This window comes from Delphinus delphis, chromosome 3 (genome assembly GCF_949987515.2).
Source record: "Delphinus delphis chromosome 3, mDelDel1.2, whole genome shotgun sequence".
NCBI lineage: Eukaryota > Metazoa > Chordata > Mammalia > Artiodactyla > Delphinidae > Delphinus > Delphinus delphis.
In genome coordinates, this window is record NC_082685.1 from 26374990 (window position 1) to 26397118 (window position 22129).

Sequence of the window (22129 nt, forward strand, 5' to 3'; positions counted from 1 at the left end):
AACAACCAAATGCCCCTTTTCTTCTGCAACTAGTCTCTATGGGAAGCATATGCATCATTAATAGCCCTCTTGTTCACTAAGACCCATCGTAGAAAGCTGTTCTGTAAAGTTAACTGTACAGGAAAGAGTTGCTTAACTGAGAGTCAGAAGAATGATAATGGGGTTGAAATTACATTTGGCTTTGACTCAAAATTTCTCACCATAGCAGAGGGGAGGATGAAGGTCTTGGAAAAATATAGTGTGAAAGGCAATTTCAGAAACAAAGGCCTATTTGGATGGTGCAGCAGTTTAGGGTTGAATCTGTATCTTCTAGATGTTTGACTATAGGAAGATTCAACTCCCACCTCTGTAAAATGCGTTTAATACCACCTACTTTGAGAAATTAAAGATTAAAGACAGAAAGTGTGTAAAGACTGTAACATAGCGCCCAACGCTTGTAGGTTTCCCCCTTTTCACTTCCCATTTGTTTTTCTGGCTATTTCAATTCCTGAAACACCAAGCCTGTCATTCTATTTAGCCAATCCATAGCTTTCTTCTCTCTTTAGCATGTTTCTGGTGGGAGAAACTAATGAACAAGGTCTCTAAGTTTCTACGTATTTCCTGAATGTTTTATTTCCATATTACATTTATAATATTTACTCCATCCAATTCAAGAATGTGTTTCATGACAATAACATACACCCTTTATTAATAATGAAAATTTTATTAATAATGACCTTGATGGGGAAATTTCTGGTGGTTTCCAGTTGGTTCAACTTTTAGCTTGCCCCCACCTTCCCTTGCCTTGTCTTCTGTGCCATCCTTTGCTTTCCTGGAAGGCACCCCCATTCCTGCCAGGGCTCATCTTCAGAGGCCTTCCCTGATCACTTCTAAAAAAGCCATACAATCATTCCTTCTTCATGATCCTATTTTAAGTCTTTGTTTAGCGCTTATCATGACTTGACATTTTCTTGTGTATGTGTGTGTGTGTGTGTGTGTGTGTGTGTGTGTGTGTGTGTGTGTTTACTGTTATATCTCCTCACTAGAATATAAACTGCACATGAGCAGAGACCTTATCTATCTTGTTCTCTACAGCACTCTCAAGGTCTAGAATGGAACCTGGTACACAGCATGTGCACAGCTGATGTTTACTAAATGAATGAGTTGAGAGTCATTATTAGAAGCAGCTTTTTGTAAGCCCCGTGCTTGGTCTCTGTATGTAAGAGTATGGGGGGTAGGCGGTGGTGGTGGTGGTGGGTGATTAAAAACATGGAAAATATAATATATAAATACAATCACTTTTCCTTTTCACAAATTATAGCTGGCCTGAAACTAAAAATGCTAGTAAATGATTAACTAAAAAAATTTAATATCGTGTTAAGCATATTATCTATCATTGGTTCAACTTTTCTGTACCTCCCTCTCATTTTTCCCACTGAGGCGATAGTAGAACTGAAGGCTGCCTGTAACCCAATTAATGCCTCTTTGCAAATTTTTCATTGTTGGAAAAGGAGAAACCCAAGTGGTTACGTTCAACAGTCTAAATAATCCTCTTTCTTGAAGACACAGGGCACAATTCACCTGCCAAATTGTGACCTTTTGGATCACAGCAGGATCCAGCAGGGTGGTGAGGTGAAGAGGAATGGGTTTTAGAGTTAGAAAGACTCCTAGATGACGCACTCATTAGTTGTATGACCTTAGGCAAGTTGTTTCACCTCTCTGGGCAGCAGCTTACTCATCTGTATAGTGAAAATAATATTACCTAATTAATTCATTCAACATATACTTATTGAGCACTTACCACATGGTAGGCACTGGGAAAAAATTCGTGATTAAGACACACTGTTCCTATCAAGTAGGAAGCCTACAATCAAGCAGGAAATAAGGACAAACAGTGCTATTAGCATATTTAACCCAGTTTTGGTATGCAGAGTGGTTCTGAGAATGAAATGAGTGAAGTACACATATGAAAACACCTATGGCAGCGTCAGGCACAGAGTCCATGTCCATGGTCATACATTCGTAAGTGGCAGCACTGGGACTTAAATTCAAGTTCAGTATTCCCTGCATTATGCCACTTTGTCAAGATTCCTTTGGAGACTTGTTAAAATGCTGATTTCGGGCCTAAGATCACATGTTGAGAACAACACAGCCATCCGCAACTAATTTAAAATCTTCAAGTATTACTATAATATGAGATAAAAGAATGTCAAGACAAACTGTAATAATAAAAGACTTCGGTTTCTATCCATGAAGGATTGACCGCTATGAGAATTTTTCCTTCTGCCATAAACAACTAGAAAACAGGACAAAATATATGAAACAACGGTTTTCAATCGCACAAGAAGCAGTATAGGACTATGAAACCAGAGAGGAGGGAAACAAATGAGGTAATACCTACCCAACTGCTCAAGCTTACTGCACAAAGCAGTTTCCAGGCTACTGGCCAGGAAAGGGGAACCCAAACAAAGCCAAGTGGTCTCACTGAGTTGAATTTGGGGAGGCTGAGGCAGCTAGAACTTGTGGGACAGAGTGTCAGAGAGTGGGAACTATATAAGAAGAGAGCTCTGGAGATCTGCAGAGGAGTTCTCTCCAGTCTTTGAACAATATAACAGATATACATAACATATGTATAACTGGAGTTCCAGAAGGAATGGAGATGGAGAGAGGCAGACTGTAATTATTTGAATGCAAACTATGATTATATTATTTGATGGTGTAGATGGTAAACCTTAGAGTACCACTAAAAATTAAAAAGTATGACTAATAAACCCACAGGGGATATAAAATGAACTCATTAGAAAAACATTTAATTAATCCAAACCAAAAGAAGGCAGGAAAAAGAAACAAAGCCCAGATAGGATAAAGAAAAAACAAACAGCAATATTATAAATTTAAACTCAAATATACTGGTAGTTATATTAAATGTAAATGGCTGAAACACTATTTAGAAGGTAGAGACAGTCAGATTTGATATAAAAATATGACTCAATTATATGCTGTATGTTAGGCAAATATGTCCATATCCTAATCCCCAGAACCTATTAATGTGTTAGGTTACACAGAAAAGAATAACTATGGTTGCAGATGGATTAAGGTTGCTAATCAGTTGAACCAAAAATAGGAAGATCATCCTTGATTATCTGGGTAGGTCCAAGGTAATTCCAAGGGTCCTTAAAAGTGAAAGAGAGAGGCAGAAGACATCAGAATCAATGGGACATGTATCTATGGAAGAATGGTCAGAGATATTCAATGTTGCTAGCTTTGAAGATGGAGGACAGAAGCCATGAGCCAAGGGATGTAGGTGATCTCTAGAGGCTGGAGGAGGAAAGGAAATAGATTTGCTCCTAGAAAGAAAAATTGTTCCACTGACACCTTGATTTTAGTCTGGTGAGACCCATGTCAGATTTATGACCTAAAGAACTATATGACAGTAAATTTACATTGTTTTAAGTCACCAAGTTTGTAAGAATTTGTTAAAACAGCAATAGAAAATACCTGCTGTCTTCAAGAAACCAACTTTAAATATAAAGACACAGAAAGAATAAAAGTGAAATGATGGAAAAAGAGGCTAATTCTAATCAAAAGAATGCTGGAGAGGCAAGTAATATCAGACAAAGTAGATTTCAGAGGAAAGAATATTACCAGAAATAAAGAGCATCACTTCACAAGGATAAAGGGGTAAATTAATCAAGGGGACATAACAATCCTAAATATATATTTACTTGATAACAGAGCTTCAAAATAATTTATGCACAGACGGATAGAAGGAGAAACGGACAAATCTATAATTATAGTTAGAGGCTTCAGCACTTCTCTCTTGATAATTCATAGGGCAAGCAGAAAACAAACAGACAAAAAACCAGTAAAAATATATAAAATGCGAACATTATCAAGCAATTAGACCTGACACTTAAGAGAACATTCTTCCCAACAACCATGGAATATACATTCATTTCAAGTGCCCATGGAACATTCACCATATTTTGGACCAAAAAAAGATTCAACAAATACAAAAGTTATAACAACCACTAATATGATTACGATGGAATTAAACTAGACTCAATAACAGAAAGATCAGAAATTAAACAATGTGCTTCTAAGTAATAACTCACTGGTAAAAGAAGAAATCACTAAGGCAATAAGAAAATATTTTAAAACTGAATAGAAAAAGTCCCCAGGACTTCCCTGGTGGCACAGTGGATAAGAATCCGCCTGCCAATGCAGGGGACACAGGTTTGATCCCTGGTGGAAGATCCCACTTGCCGTGGAGCAACTAAACCCATGCGCCAGAACTACTGAGCCTGTGCTCTAGAGCCCGCAAGCCACAACTACTGAAGCCCGCATGCCTAGAGCCCATGCTCCACAACAAAAGAAGCCACCGCAATGAGAAGCCTGTGCACCGCAACTAAGAGTAGCCCCCGCTCGCCTCAAAGAGAAAGCCCGCGCGCAGCAACAAAGACCCAACGCAGCCAAAAATAAATAAAATTAAATCTTTTAAAAAAAAAGCCCCCAATATATAAAAATTTTATCAGTTATAGCCACAGTAGTGCTTAGATAAAAGCATTAAATGTGTACATTAGAAAAGAAGAAAGGTCTAAGATCCACAACCTAAGCTTCTGCCTGAAAAAACTAGAAGAGGAAAAGCAAATAAACTGAAGGAAGGAAGCTATGAAGATCATACCTTAAGTCAATGAAATAAAAATATGGAAAAACAATAGAGAAATCAATGAAAACTGAAAGCTGGTTCTCTGCATAAAATTGATAAACCAAAAAAAAAAAAGGATAAACCTGGACCCAGAATAATAAAGAAAAAAAAAACAACACAAATTGCCAATGTCAGGGATGAAAGAGGGAACACTACTAGAGATCCTACAGAAATCAAAGTTGTATAACAAGAGGATATTATGAACAATTTTATGTCAGTAATGTCAGATGAACTTCAGATGAAATGGACAATTTCCTTTAAAGACACAAACTATCAAATGCTACTTAAGATGTAATAGGAGGGACTTCCCTGGTGGTGCAGTGGTTAAGACTCCGCACTCCCAATGCAGGGGGCCTGGGTTCGATCCCTGGTCAGGGAACTAGATCTCACATGCATGCCGCAAGTAAGAGTACACATGCCCACAACTAAGGAGCTGGCGAGCCACAACTAAGGAGCCCGTGAGCCACAACTAAGGAGCACATAAGCCGCAACTAAGGAGCAGGCGAGCCACAACTAAGGAGCCCGCCTGCCGCGACTAAGACCCAGCGCAACCAAATTAATTAATTAATTAATTAAAGAAAGAAAGATGTAATAGGAGGCTGGAATAGTCCTATATCCACTAAAGAAATTTAATTTATAGTTAAAAACCTTCTAACAAAGAAAAAATCTAGGCCTAGTGGTTTCACTAGGGAATTCTATCAAACATTTCACGAAGAACTGATAACAATTCTACACAAACTCTTTAAGAAAATAAGAGAGGAGGGAACATTTCCCAACTCATTTCATGAGGGCCCTAGACCAACACTAAAACAAGGCAAAGATATGAGAAGAACAGAAAACTATAAAAGAAGAACCATAGAAGAATACATCGATAGCTGTCATGAACATAGATGTAAAAATCTGTATCAAAATTACAGCAAGTTGAATCTAGTAATATATAAGAAGGACAATACATCGTAACCAAGTGTGGAATGCAAAGTTGTTTTAACATTCAAATATCCACCAATGTGGTGATTAATATCATGTAATGCATTAACAGACCAAAAAAGAAAAACCATATGATTATCTCAGTATATGTAGAAAAAGAATTTGATAAAATTCAACACCCATTCATGATAATACTCTCAGAAAACTACAAAAGAAGAGAATTTCCTTAACAAGATAAAGAGCCTCTACAGAAAACCTAGAGCTAATATACTGAATGGTGAAAAAGAATGAATGTTTGCTCCATAACACTGGAGACAAGGAAAGAATGCTCGCTACCATCACTTCCATTCAACGTTGTACTGTAGGTTCTAGCCAGTGTGATAGGGTGAGAAAAATAAAAAAAGCCATATAGGGACTTCCCTCGTGGTCCAGTGGTTAAGACTCCACACTTCGAATGCAGGAAGCATGGGTTCGATCCCTGGTTGGGAAGTTCTGCATGCCGTGCGGCCAAAAAAAGGCCATACAGATTGGAAAGAAAGAGGTAAAACTACCTTTATTTGCAGACACATCTATGCAGAATATCTTAAGAAATCTACAAAAGGCTACCAGAATTAATAAGTCAGTTTAGCAAAGTTACAGGATACATGGTCAGCATACAAAGAAATCAACTGCAATTATACATGGTAGCAAAAACAATAGAAATTGAACTAAATATCATTTACAACAGCATAAAAACAGAAAATAGTTATAAATACAACAACATATGGATAAGACTTATATATTCAAAACTTCAAAAATGCTGTTGAGAAAAGGTAAAGAAGATCTAAATAAATGGAAAGATATGCCATTGCCAGGAATTGAACACTCAATATTGCTAAGATGTCAGTTTTCCCCAAACTGGGCTAGAGATTCAATGTAACCCAATAATAATTCCCCTGCTCATTTTTTTTCTAACATGAGAAACTGACAAGTTGACGCTACATTTATAAAAAAGGCAAAGGACCCAGAATAGCCAAGACAATTTAAAAAGGGAAAAACAAAATCAGAGGGCTATACTATCTGATTTTAAGACTTACTATAAAATTAGGACAGTATAGAAATGGCACAAAGTAGTCTAACAAATAAAGGATATTCTTCAACAAAAGATGCTAGAACAACTGAATATCTACATGTTAAAAAAGGAATCCCAGCTTTTACCTCATAATACTACGTACAAAAATTAAATTGAAATGGATCATAGACCTAACCATAAGAGCTAAAACTATAAAACTTTTAGAAGAAAACACAGAAAAAGCCTTTATGGCCTTGGGTTAATAAGCAAAGATTTCTTAGGATAGGACCAAAAAGACATGAACTGTAAGAGAAAAAAATAATTGGACTTCCTCAAAACTGAAAACTTTTATTCTTCAGAAGATACTGTTAAGAAAATAAAAAAGACAAGCCAAGGCTGAAAAAATACGTGCAAAACATAGATCTGATAAAAGATTTGTATCCAGAATATATAACAACTCTTCCAAGACAAAACAACCCAATTAAAGAAATTGGGTTGAAGATTTGAACAAATATTTTACCAAGAAGACAGATGAATGGCAAATAAGCAAGAAAAGATGCTGAAATCATCAGTCATTAGTGAAATGCAAATTAAAAACTCAAGGAGATTCCACTTCACACCCACGAGGATGGCTAAGATTAAAAAGACTGATAACAGCAAGTGTTAGGGAAGATACAGGACAACTGGAGTCCTCATACATTGCTTGGGGGAGTAAAATGGTACAATCACTTTGGGAAACAGTTCGGCAGTTTTTTGTTTTAACATCTTTATTGGAGTATAATTGCTTTACAATGGTGCGCTAGTTTCTGCTTTATAACAAAGTGAATCAGCTATATGTATACATATATCCCCATATCTCCTCCCCCTTGCGTCTCCCTCCCACCCTCCCAATCCCACCCCTCTAGGTGGTCACAAAGCACCGAGCTGATCTCCCTGTGCTATGTGGCTGCTTCCCACTAGCTATCTATTTTACATTTGGTAGTGTATGTATCCATGAGTTTGGCAGTTTTTAATAATGTTAAATATACACTTAGCATACAACCCAGAAATTCCATTCTGGTATTTACTCAAGAGAAATACCTGTCCACAGAAAGACTTGTACATGAATGTTCATAGTAGCATTATTCAAAACAACCAAATAATGGAAACAACCCAAATGTTACTGGTTGGTGAACATATTAACAAACGTGGTAATCCATACCATAGAAAAATACTCAGCAATAGAAAGATAAAAGCTGTTCCGCAAAACGTGGATAAATCTCAAAGGCATTATGCTAAACGAAAGAAGTCAGACACAAAGGACTACAGGTTATATGATTTCACTTATATGAAATTCTGGAAAAGGCAAACTACAGTGAGAGAAAGTAGATAGTGGTTCCTTGGGGCTGGGACTAGGGGAAAGGGATTGATTAGAAGGGGTCAGGAGGGAGCTTTTTGCGGTGATGAAGATGTTCTGTATCTTGGCTGTGGTGGTTCATGACTGTGTATATGTTTGTAAGGACTCATTGAAATGTTCACTTAAAATCAGTAATTTTTACTGTGTGTAAATTATACTTTAATTAAGCTGATTAAAAAATAAACTATATCAAAATACGAAAAAGGGCATTTTCTCTCTCGCAGGCAATAGTTATAAAATAATCTTTCAGTTTGGGTAAATAATCTTTCCCCCTTTGTAGGATGATCATCTCAAAAGCACATACATTAAGAGACCACAATCAAGTCTTTCCTCTGAAAACAATGTTCTCCATGATACTTACCAAGAGTACTGAGTCCCTCTGAGATAGATGTGAGAACATATAGGAGTACAGGAGTCTCTAAGTTGGTGACGAAGCTCATGTGGTCCTGGGTGAGACATTCCAGGAGTGGATAATAAGACTGGCTCAGCTTCCGATATTGCTATAACAGAAATACTAAATGTCAAGCCACAGGGAAGCAAAAGACGTGTCACAGTTCAGTGAAAATTGCCATTTATAGTATTAGAAATTGTGACCTTACACATAAATACATAAAATAAACATAAATATAAATACATGGAACAAATGACATAATGATTCTCAATTCAGTATTTAAAGGGGTTCTAATACAAATCTCTTGATCTCTAGAAATCCTAATTTGAAGCTACAGCATACCCTAGTAAGTAATTTCAATTTTGCCTTATGTGGTTAACACTTAAGTGCAATTAAAATCGCTGCAGTATAGAAGACTGAATGATTTTTCTGGGCTGGAATATTGTAACACTGAACAGTGCTTAATAGTGGCTAGGGAACCTTCTTTTTTAACACAAAGAAATTTGTGTTATAATAGCATTCGGCGTCATAGTCTGCTATATTTACACAATGCCAACCCATCTAATTAAATCATAACTTGGTAAATGGCTTAATATTTACCATATACAACAGGCAAAGGATAAGTGCATGAGAAAGATACCTGGAAAGCCTCAAATGAAACCCAAACCAGTATCAAAGAAGCGCAACACTTATAAGAGAAATAAACCATATCAATATTTATTATAAAGTAAAATTGACTATCTCCATAAGAATCACATGGGGTGCTTGTTAGTAATCAGGCTGAGATATTTAAAAAAAAGTCTGATAACGACTCAGACTCAGCTCAGTGGAGGAGTCTGGAAATCTGAATTCCAACAAGCACCCCAGGTGATTCTGAGGGGCAAAGTTTGAAAACAACTGACATAAATCACAGAGACTAGATGGTAGAGTAGAAGAGGGACCTAGAGATCACTTTGTTTAATTTACTGATTTTAAAGGTGAGGAAATTGAAGCCTGGAGAAATAGAGAAGGTGATTTATTCAAGGTAAATGACCAGCAAGTGGCAGAGTTGAGACTACATACCAGGCTGCTCAACTTCCAGTTTAGCACTCTGTCCACCACACCTGAATTTTAATGGAAAGCAAGGCCAAACAGCAAGGGGAGTACACAGAGTAGAAATGAAGGAAGGAGAAGATCCTATAGTCATTCTGCATTTTCTGCTCCAGGAAACACAGATCTTCTCTGAATTATGAGTACAGTTGTAAGCAATTAGTTGAAATTGCTAATTACATTTTCTCTAGACACAGAACCTGGAATGCCTGAGATGACCAATTTATCAGAAGATGGTAGCTGCAGTTCTCAAAACTGCACATTTAATTATATAAATACAGCCACTATAGTTATTCAAATCCTGTAAGTTAAATCAAGAAGTTGTCCTAAAACATAAAATGATCTGGTGCTATTCTAACTCCTTGGGCTTCATTATAACAATTCCAACCCTGTGGTGGTGTTACTTCACGTTTCATACAAAGACTCCCATGACGCATGATTGCTTACTAGCAAGTCACTGTGGGACACTGACAGCAGCATTTTGACAAAGGCCTGGAGTACATTGTCAAAATGGTTGTCCCCATACAACTTGAAGACGCCAAAGCTGACATAATTTCCACACAAGGCAGACTTGAGAGCTGAATAGCAGATGGAGATGCCCTTGAGTTTCATTGGATAAATCTGATCTTTTGAGAGGCTCCCAAGGGACAGGATCTGATTACCTGTTTTAGGGTAAAAGCAGAATGAGAAAGTGACATAAGTAGATGTAATTCAAAGCAGTTATGAGGCACATTATTCAACATTTTCACTTTACTGCTACTGTTCACTTCCCCCTACCATTGTTCCAAGAATTACATCATCCATATAATGAAAAATATAAATACATAAGGCAGTTTACCTGGGAAGTGCAAATGGCCCGAGGAAAATCAATCACGGGGTACCGGAAAAGTTTGATATTTTTATCTGGATGGTGATTACATGAATATATATGTGGATGCACAAAAATTCATTGAGTTGTACTCCTAAGATTATTTCACTTTATGTACTTTAATATATATGTTATCTCTTCTTCAATAAGAAGTTAAAAAAAAGTAGGAGTAAATAACAAACTAAGTCAAGAGAAAAAGATAACTTAGACATATAAATTACTCTGAATTGTGGGATGAATTTTCAACCTTTTCACATGCACTTGATATTGAGTTACTTCACTCTTAGGAGCCTCACAGGTTTGATACATGAGTTAAATGAAATAAAGACACAAGAAATTCTTGGCACAGTGCACAATAAATGTTACTTCCTTTTTCTTCTTAGACATTTTTTCAGAAGATCTAAAGAGACGATTGTTTAAAAACCGTACTTATATTCTATGTCTGACCATCGAAAGATGAAGAAATGTTTATATGATCACCTTACAGTTTTTTATAGTTAGCATTTACAACTAATAGTTTCTCTTTCTGAAATGTGTGCTAGTAAGGTTTGTTACCAGGCAATATCTAAGAATGCTTTGTAAAGAATTATAAAGTCATACATGTTTCTTAGCTCTGCTTTTTCCTGTTCAAGTGAGTACTGCTTCTAAAATTGAAACTAAATTCAATTTACAAAATTTAGAGGCATTACTGTTGTGGTTTTGTACTGTGTCTATTGGGCTAAATAAGAATTAAGTTTCCCAGAACTCATTTCCCTGTACTGTTGTGGGCTAGAATTGAGCAAAACAGAAATCTATATGAGATTTAGAAGGTGGAAGTGAAGTAGCAGCCATGACTTTCTGAAGGTTGTTGTGATTAGAGGTGTGAGAAAAAGATGTAGAAATACCGCTGGGTTTTAGTTTCTCCTTGTTCTTTCCTGCTCTGTGTCTAGAACTACAAGCCCTGTTGACCAATGACTCCAAGCCTACCACCAAGTGCTTGGCAGCACAGGTACAGAGCAGGAGCTGTGCAGAGGCAACAGTCTTCCATTGCTTCTTTACCACTACTCAAGTCCCCCCTCTCACCCCACATCCTTTCAGGGTCCCACCCCAGCAGCTGGATGTCTCTAGCTTTTAGCTTTCCCTGCAAGCTCCAACTTGTCCATCCATGCCATTATCTCAGGAGGGCCTATTAATGATTTTTCTCCTGAACTTCCAACTCTCCCCCTTGGACCTATTTTCCCATCTTCACCCAAGATTGTACAAGGTCTAATTCCTAAAATAAATTCCCTATTCCATCAATGTCACAGTGTTTGTTTTTCCTTGTTTGAATCCTGACTGATAGGTATATTATGAAAACCACATGTTTACTAAAGAGGTTAAGAAGGACCAATAATTCTAGCAGAGCATGAAACAGGACTCGCCCAGGGTGAAGGTTCCCTCCCCTTTCTCTGCCTTACTGAAACATTTCCACACACAGATTTTCTTCTGTGCATCCTTTGAAGCCCATGTGGCTTTGCTTATAATTTGTACATTAGAATGACAACACCACTGTGTCGGCTGAAGCATATCTTGGAATTTACTCCGTACCACATTCTGTACTCTCTCTCATGATCTCATCCTAACTTACCTTAGAAAGATATTGTAAGTTTCATAAAGATTCAACTCAGTACGACAGCGTTCACTTAATAGCTACCCTGTGTGAGGTGCTAGGATAAACAAATGAAACAAAATCTTTGCTCTGAAGGAGTTCAGTCTGCTGGGAGAAGTAGATTTGTAAATAAATAATTCCGTACAATGTGACAAACACTATCAGAGAAGTCTGTCAAGATTTTATGGGAATAGAAGAGACTGACTTTGCTTGGGCAGGAGAGCAGTGTGGGAAAGGCTTCACAGAGCAGGCTACTTCTCAAGGATCAATCACAGTTTCTCAGGTGGACTTGAAGGGAGAGAAGAGTATTCCAGAAAGGTTATGTGCACAGGCATGAAGGTCTGAAAAAGCAGGGTACTGCAGGAGAGGGTAGTTTTCAACCACTGCTTTTCTACCTTTGCCTCCAATTCAATATAAATCAAGGTAGACATTTCCCCCCACTTCCCTTTCCCAGGAAAGAAAAGCACTGCTTACATGTGATGGAAAAAGCTAGGGTAATTTGGTGGTAGTGGTGGTGGTTTACACATTTTGGGTCTGTTAAGGAGGCCAGGGGCAAACGGAGAAAACTGGGTCATCTTTCAGGGACTTCTTACGCTGATGTCCTTATGGGGGAAGTAAAGATCCTGTATTCTTCAGCACAAGATTGACTAGGAAGACGAAGAATTGTGATGGGGAAAATTTTTGATTCTAAAGGACTGGATAACCTATCATCAAGAAGGATTAATTATTTAGAATCACAACTTTTATCGCTGTGTTAAAGCTGCAATCTGGCACACTTGTTTTTTTGGACTGCTTCAGACACATCTGTGTTAATTAAAACAGTAATTAGTATACCATTATGACCTTGAAAAAGTAATACTTTTGAAAGAGGAAACTATATTTAATTGTGCTCAAGTGGCTCCGCATTCCGTGGTGGCTGTAAGACTATGGAAGAGAAGACGTGGCCGCATCGTTATTCACTCCAATCAGCTTTATTCAATCTATGTTATTCAACAACATTTACTAAAATTGGAGGCCCTGCCCTCCAAAAGCTTAAAATCTAGCAGTTAGACTCACATTGCTGTAAACAAAAGTGACTGAGCTGAGGTTTGGTTTTGATGTTCCTCTATAGGTATGACAACCCTCCTTGCCTTCCTTATTCCACCCCACACCCATAAAGTCCCATCTCCTTCCTTCCCAGAATTTCCTTCCTAAGAGGGAGATCTTTATTACACTGATGGACCGCTGGGAGATGAAGGCATTGCCAGGCTGGCAGCCACTGAAGCCAGTAGCAGTTGCCACTTGTACAAAAGGAAATGATACTTTCTTTAATGAAATAAGAGACTTCCAAAGTTTAGAATCAAAAGGAAAATCTCTGATTGTTTCCCACTGATTATATCTGCCATAACTGGGAGCAGGGGAATGAGATGCTGTTACAACCTTAACATCAGACCTGGGTAAGACAGATGTTGAGGCTATGCTGGGGCTCCGGAAAAGGATGCTGTGAATTGAGTGGTTTACCTGGCTAAGGGCAATGACTGAGGAAGGGAAGCACAAGTGTCATGGAACTGCCAGTCTTACTGTTGTATATGCTATAACAGGAAAAGAATCGCACTCAATAATAAGGGGAAAAAACCTGGGAAATAAGCATAGAAGACTCCTGCTATCATTTTGCTTATTACATATATTTCCCTCATTATTAGCTTACATTAACTGCTTGGGTTCCTCTTTCTTAACCTCTATTCTATCTTTTTTGGAGAAGCCCCCCTTTTGTGTGTGTGTGTGTGTGTGTGTGTGTGTTTGGTTAGCTTCCAGCATTCAGAAGTACCCTTCTAGACCACTCTCAATAACTAGATTTAGAGAAGGATATATAAGAAGATGCAAAATCTCCTTTTCTGTTTATCTGATATCTACTTTCAGACCTACTTTTTAAACAACTTTTTCCCCTTCTGAGACCCTATCTCTTCCCTGATGACTGCCTCCATGATGTCCTCTACAGAAGAGGCTCCCTACACCCAAAAAGAAGTAGCCTTCCTTCAAAGGCCTCAGCTGGAGAACTGTATAACAAGATAGCAGTCTAACAGAAAACAAACATACAGTGCGTAAGGTAGTGATGAACCAGGTGGGCTTCTGAGTCATACCGACCTGGGGTTTGAATCCTACTTCTTTGCTCACTACCTGGGTGTCTGAACAGATTATTAATCTCTGTAAGTCAGTTTCCTCATCTGTAAAATGAGGACAATAACAGTACTTATAACTCACAAGGCTCTTATGTGGAGTAAAAGAGACAGCATACGTAATGTGCTTACCACAGTAACTGGTACAGTGCTCATGTAATCTATAACAATACACAGCACTAGGTGTTCCTTTCTTTCTCCAGTCTACTAGCCTGTAAATTCATACATGGGGAGCTATGGCCTGAAAAAGAGGAGGAGGTAAGGCTGGGTGTGTTTGGTGTAGAATAATGTCCCTTCCTTCTAACACATAATTCAAAGTAAGGTCAATACTAGATCTTTGACCACTCTCCCTTTATTCCTTCAAAAGAGAACTGGCTGCAGGGGGTCTTTGGCCCACAATCTACCAGTTCTCTGTGCCCTCAAAAGAATACTTTTTAAAAAAGGTACAAGGGATAAGATATACTATAGCTGTATTTTATACCAGGAAGAACTAACAGTATGAACAATGTCACTTCCCGGTTTATAAAGCAATCCATTACATTGATTTACCTTTTCTTTTTCCCTTTTAATCTCTAAAATTTTAAAGTGAATTTGATATTTAGCTGACAGCTCTACAGGTGGAATGTCTTCATTCGTCATCAGAACAATTATGGGAAGAGAAGTGCAAGCTTCCTGACATTCCTTTACTTCAGGTCACTCAACCTACTCTGTCTCTGTGCAAACCAGCTGAGGCCCCTGGACGTAAATGGTCTGGGACAGAAATGAAGCTGTGGAGACTGGAAAGGAATATAACATTTCCCTTTCAGGTTGAAAAAGATTAAAACAATGCAGCACTGACAAGCATGTGGGAAATTAAGGAAATTGTTGGGAATGTGAATTAGTATAACGATTCTAGAGGGTAATTTGGTAAATTTTATTAAAAATATTAAAAATGCGTAAATCCACTTTTGGGAATATATTCTAATTCCAAATGTTCACTACCATATCTACCTATCTCCTAGCATTTGCACTTACACACTGTCTTCTAAAAAGCCAGCCCCTCAGTATGTTGAACTAGCTCCCATCTCCTCTTATGTGCTTGAGAAGAAAGCACAGCAATTTCCCCCTTTCTCTCCTATGCAATCTTTTTTATTTTAAAAAAGACTTTCTCTTGGCCCTACTTCCCTGCCTGATATTACTCCCCTTTGTAACAAAACTCCTTAAAAGAACTGTGACCTTCACTGTCTTCATTTTTTCTCCTCTGATTCTCTTTTACACCCACTCCACTGAAAGTGCTCTTTTCAAAGTTCCCAATGACCTCCTTGTCCCTAAACGTAATGGTCGACTCTTAGTCCACGTCTTATTTGATTCATTGGCAGCTTTTGACACAGCTGACTACCTCTTCTTCCTTGCCTTCCAAGACACACACTCTCCTGATTTTCCCTTACTTCAGTGTTTGCTCATTCTCTCCTTTGCTGGTTCCTCCTCTTCTCCCTTTCCTCCTAACACAGAATACCCCTGAACTCAAAGCTAAATCTTTTATATTTAAATTCATACCCCACCCCGGTGATCTTATCTAGTTTTGCAGCTTTAAATGCCATCTTAGAGTTAATGACTCCCATATTTGTTTCTCTAGGCCAGACCTCTTCCAATCCTCAGACTTGTATATCCAACTCCCTATTCAACACCTCCACTTGAATGTCTAATCAACACCTCAAGCTCAACACAACCAAAATGGAACTTTTGAGTCCCTCTCACACCCATTCTCAGCCTTTTCCATCTCAGTTAATGGTAACTTCATCCTTCCAGTTGTTTATGCCAAAATCCCTTGATTACATTTTCTCTCTCATACCATATATCCAATCCATCAAGAAATTGGATTTACCTTCAAGATATATCCAGGATCTAACCACTTCTCACTACTCCCACTGCTATCACCTTGGTCAAAGCCAAAGGCAAATCATGTCAGCCCTCCGCTCAAAAGTCCTTCTCCTTCACTCGGAGTTAAAGTCAAAGTCCTGATAATCTTTACAGGATATGACGTTACATGACATTGCTTTTGTTATTACTCTCTTTTGTTCACTCTGTTCCAGCAAACAATGTCCTTGCTGTTCTTCAGACATGCCAGATACACTCTTGCCTTAGGACCCTAAAACTTGGTGTTCCTTCAGCCTGGAATACTTTTCCCCAAGATATCTGCATAATTAACTCCCTTATTTACTGCAAGTCTTTGCTCAAATGTCATTTTCTCAATGAGGCCTACCTCGATCACTTTACTTAAAAATGCAACATGTTTCCCAATCCCTGGTACTTCTAATGCTCCCATCTTTTTTTTTTTTTTTTGCGGTATGCAGGCCTCTCACTGTTGTGGCCTCTCGCGTTGCGGAGCATAGGCTCCGGACACGCAGGCTCAGCGGCCATGGCTCACGGGCCCAGCCGCTCCGCGGCATGTGGGATCTTCCCGGACCGGGCACGAACCCGTGTCCCCTGCATCGGCAGGCGGACTCTCAACCACTGCACCACCAGGGAAGCCCCTAATGCTCCCATCTTGATTTGCTTTCTTTCTTTTTTTTTTCCCCATAGCACTTATTACCTTCTGACATACAAAATAATTTCTTTTTCAGTTTTGCTAACTGAGTTTCCAAAGTAATAACATTTATTACACTGCATGCAACATTTTAACCAAAAGTCTAGAACATTTTAACCAGAGTCTAGAACAGCACCTGCTGCTCTCAATATATATACTTGTTGACTGAGTGAAGCTCATGAAGCTGAATGTACAGTGTATGTACTTGCTGCAACAGTGTATTACAGTGAAAATTACATGTTTATAAAAATTACATTTATCAAAAGGTGAAAAATTAAATTATAGTATGACGATAAAATGGAATGCTTTACCTCTATTTTAAAAGATATGGTAGAAAAAATTATGAAAAACCAAAGGAAAAAAAGAGATATGGTAGATTTAGATATGTATTAATATAAAGTGATGGCCATGATATAAGTAAAAAATAGCAAATTGCAGATTAGCAAGTATATTATAATACCACTTTTGGAATAATATATGTATATGCACACATAAAAAAGTATGAATGAGCACACACTAAACTGTTAATGATGGTTATCTTTGAGTGATGAGATAATCAGGAATTTTCACTTTCTACTTTCTCCAGCAATTCTGAAATCCTTCAGTTTACTGATAGACCATGCTAACGTTTTATATTTATATGATTTTGTAAAAGCTATTGCCTGCTTGAAATGCCCTCCTCAAATTTCCAGGCCCTATTCTTATTTCCTTCTCTGGCTCCTCAGTTTTGAGTTAGAAACTTCTGGGCTCCCATAGCACTCTGTATGCTTCTTAAGCATAAAAGTGAGCACAACACATTATAATTCTTTATTTACTTGTCTGAATACACTGCTGGACTCCACTAAGAGAAGAATCAGTAAGATTATTTTTGTGTGTCTTATTTCTCTTCCTATCCCTTGTAACTCTCAAACACATAGTAAATGCTCAATAAACGTTAGCTGCATGGATGAAAGACTCTACTGAACTCTAAGCCACTTGTTTGGAGATCACGCTTACTTATTTAACAGCTTGTTTAGCAGTTTTTGCTTGTGTGCAGAAGTGGCCAAGTCCAACACGTGTGGATTCACTGTGAAATGTATTCCTCAAGGCCTGGGATCCTCAAGGTGCTGATCATTCCATCGCCTTAAGAAGATTTTTGTGAGCTTACTCTACTACTTTGTTGTCCTATGTCCCCGACCACGTTTCTGATACAACTCTCTGTCCCTGACCACGTTTCTGATACAATCTAAGGTTATGTCCATGGTTCTTGGATGATCTGTTTTCCAGAAGTGTTATTTCCTGATTACATTTTTTTTTTAAATTTATTTATTTATTTATTTATGGCAGTGTTGGGTCTTCGTTTCTGTGCGAGGGCTTTCTCCAGTTGCGGCAAGTGGGGGCCACTCCTCATCGCGGTGCGCGGGCCTCTCACTATCGTGGCCTCTCTTGTTGCAGAGCACAGGCTCCAGACGTGCAGGCTCAGTAATTATGGCTCACGGGGCTAGTTGCTCCACGGTATGTGGGATCTTCCCAGACCAGGGCTCGAACCCGTGTCCCCTGCATTGGCAGGCAGACTCTCAACCACTGCGCCACCAGGGAAGCCCCTGATTACATTTTAAGTCTCTAATTATTTCAAGTCCAACACATTGTTCAGCTATCTTTTTTTTTTTTTTTTTTTTTTTTTTGCGGTACGCGGGTCTCTCACTGCTGTGGCCTCTCCCTTTGCGGAGCACAGGCTCCTGACGCACAGGCTCAGTGGCCATGGCTCACGGGCCTAGCCGCTCCACGGCATGTGGGATCTTCCCGGACCGGGGCACGAACCCGTGTCCCCTGCATCAGCAGGCGGACTCTCAACCACTGTGCCACCAGAGAAGCCCTGTCCAGCTATCTTTCTGTAATCATTTAAACATAAATAGAAATCATAATCCTTCATTCTTACAATGCTTCTAATAGTATCAATACATACCAGTAATTTTCAAGCTCTTTTATTAAAAAAAAATCTTTAAGCAGGTGACCCCTATTACAAATAAATCTAGTGCAACTATATATAGCTGGGTGGTTCTGGTCAAAGTGGCAGTAGGGTCCCCTTCTCCCCCCTCTCTGGAGAGGCTCTGTGGTACTTTCACAGATCTCTAGGGCTCTGAAAAACCCAGTTGGAAAACCACTGGTTTGTTTTCTAGGTCACAGTAAATAACAGCGGCTTGTGTATCAGTTTACAAATTCAATTTAAGCATATTATTAGATCGTACCTTAAATGCACCTGGAGCATATATTGCTCAAAAGAACCCTGATGTAAATTCTTATGTACAGTGAATAATTATAGTTGTTCTATCCACTATTAAAGTTTAGATTTTTCACACACCGAGCTTTCTTTAAATCAGGTACCTAAGGAAGGAATAAAAAAGCAGCTCCATTTTTGCCAGTCGTATAAAAACAACCACTATTTCTCCCTTCTGCGCACTCTTTAACCAACAGATGTCACTAAAGATACCATTACCCAGAGGCAAAGGGAAGAAAAGATTAGACAAATGGAAATTGAGCATAAAAACCACCCAGTTCTTAAAACTGAGAAGTAGGTTTCCAAAGTAATGACATTTATTACACTGCATGCAACATTTTAACCAAAAATTTAAGAAAGAAATTTCTTTTATTAAGTTGCTCAGGCTGAACGGATCATAGCACTAAATTTTGAAATACATGTTCTTGAAGCAATTTAAAACTCATTAGAAATAATAGGCTTGGGCTAGTAGAAAATGCGGTAAAATCTAATCCTCATCCAAATGTTACCTGGGCTGCACAAACAGGAAATTGTTTTGTGCTACTGTGGCTAACCTCATTGCTGACCCTGAGCTGTAACGGCGAGAGCAGCTGAGAGCTGAGGCAAAATTAAAAACTTACATCAAAGTATATCATGACAGAATGTAGATAAATAAAACAGCATATCGAAAGTATTATTTTTCTGCCAGTCTCATTGAGTAGCGAGGTGGAGGTATTCCATAAAATATATAACGAATCAGGTGCTTGTGGAAATGAGTTCTTCCCCCCTCTGAACTGCCCCAATCATCGATTACACAAATACTGCCCATGACAGGTGAGCAGAGAAGGAACCCAGCGAGGATGGGAACAGAAGGGATCAGAGAATGTTCTGGCCCCTTTCTTCTATGGGCTCTCCCTTCCTTCACCTTGGCTTACCACAGAAATAAATAATGTTGGCTCTTCTGTACCCTCCTAGTCATTCTTTTCCTCATCTTCTAGACTCCTGGATGGCAACCATAGGATCTCCCTTCAGTGAGCATATTAGAATCTCCAGAGGTAAAAGCATGGGTAATAAAACATTACACAGGTAAAGACAGACAAAATCAGCTCGGCTGATTGAGGCCAGCATGTGGAATCAGTGAAGGCTGAGAAAGAGTTTTCTATCATTCTATGTAAAGCGATGTGTCAAAGTCACTGGTGACAAAGTTGAAGGACATTTTTCCATTGAGCCTTCATTTTCCTTAAGTTTTAGGATAGAAATCACCATACTTAAAGAACAGTACTTCATCAAAAGTACCCAACTTTGTGTGGCAACTCTCAAGTGGCAGAAAGGAACATGGAAAGACTACTGTCTGAAGTTATACAGACTTTGAATGAAATTCCAATTTGACTATTTGCTAACTATGTAATATTGGGCAACTCTTTAACTTCTATGAGCTTCAATTTCTTCATAACAGTAATCACAGTAGCTAAGTGATCTAAGGGCTTTCCATGCACTATGTAATTGAATCCTCACAACCACCCTATGAAGTAGGTATTATTTTCTCTGTTTAACAAGAAAGTGAAGCAAGAGAGGCTTAGCAACTTAACCAAGGCCAAGTGACTAGTGAGTGGCAGATAATAATACTTACCTTAAGGATTCAATGGGCTAAAGTATGATTAATGGTCTAGTATAGGAGCAGGCACATAATAGTTGATTAAAAAGTGGAAGCAACCATTATTATTAGTCCCAACTAAGGAGAAGAACCTTACCCTAATCTCCTAGTCTTTCTTCAGAGTAAGAAAACTCCTTATTGGCTTTTCTTCTCAAGAATGCTTTGAAGGTTTTCTCTTTTCTTTTTTCTGCTTTTCTTTCTCTTTTCTTCCTCTCTCTCCTTCTGCCTCCTCCTCTTCTTCTTCCTCCAATATAATCCTCACAGTTTTCTTTCTCAACTTTTGCTGCAATGCTTTTGTCTATGTCAAACAACCTGACAGAGGACTGAATAGCTTTTGAAGCCCATAGACTTGGCGATGTTCTGAGATTCCTTTTGGTATCAATTGCTGGACAAACATTCTGTCCTATACTAGAGATTCAGTGATCCTGGACGAGGAGGAAGTTGCTGCTCTTGTCAGCCCTACTGTAAGAGTGAGTAAGCCTCAGTAAAAGAAACTGGATCCAGAAAAGGGGGAAGGAAAGATACAACTGTGGTTGGTAACAGGAAACAAACATTTGTATAGTTAAAGGTCTATTGACTACTAAGAAATTCTTATACGTGCATTGTTTCATAATGGGGAAGTATTTCTTTTTAAAAAGTGAGGAAATAGACGCTTAGCACTTGTTACAGGCAGAAGGAAGCAGGACAGCATGGTCCAAACAGAAGGCATTCCTGAATAAAAAAGTGATGAGGTCAGTGAACCCCTATCCAAAGGAGGCTGGTTCTGTGAGTGTAAGAGAATGGCTTTGGATCAAGGAAAGGCATTTTCACTGAGTACCTAAGCCATGTTACAACCTGTGCCAAGCCCTTTACCCAGAGTAGCTCAATTAACCACCTCTAATCCTAACTAGACAGGTAGGTCAGTAGGTATTCATTATTTCTAATTTTACATATGAGAAAAGTAGGCCAAAGAGGTGTAGTGTCTTAGCTGAATGTCACGGAGTTGACATGGGTTGGTACTAGAATTGGTACTCAGATCTTTTAATTGCCAAAATCTATGTTTTTTTAAAGATATCATTCTTTTGGAAAAAGCTCCAGTCATATGTCTTTTATGATAAGACACTGAAAGGAATTAGATATACCCTGGAAACACAACAAACTGTACTGAGAATATTCAAAAAGGGGTCCATTTTTACCTTTGGGAGGCAAAGCATTTCTACTTTATATGATTCTAATGTGTCCATTTTCAACAGATGCAAAAGTTGTGGCAATATAGTTGCTGGTACAGATGAAAATAGGAGAGTTTAAGTTTACGGTCTTAAATAGGTGCTTTCTGTAGTTTCTATACACTTATGACCTCAAACTCTAAAAATCAAATGTACAATTAAAACTAAGCATTTTTAACAGAGGCCTACAGTGCATACAGAACTGAGTCCCAGAATATTTTGAGTTCAAGTAAAAACAATTTAAAAGAACTTTTTCTACTTTTTAAAATAAGTTTT

At 38.4% G+C, this 22129-nt stretch overlaps 1 protein-coding gene across 3 annotated transcripts in view; it reads right to left on the reverse strand.

The window, feature by feature from the left end:
• Positions 1-22129, reverse strand: part of RANBP17 (RAN binding protein 17) — a 315725-nt gene that overhangs the window by 32757 nt on the left and 260839 nt on the right. For all 3 annotated transcript variants that reach the window (XM_060008404.1, XM_060008406.1, XM_060008403.1), the window contains 2 exons: positions 9989-10203; positions 8423-8561 (listed from right to left, as the gene is read on the reverse strand). In XM_060008404.1, coding sequence (XP_059864387.1) covers positions 8423-8561; positions 9989-10203 — 354 coding nt within the window. The remainder of the gene's footprint in view (positions 1-8422; positions 8562-9988; positions 10204-22129) is intronic.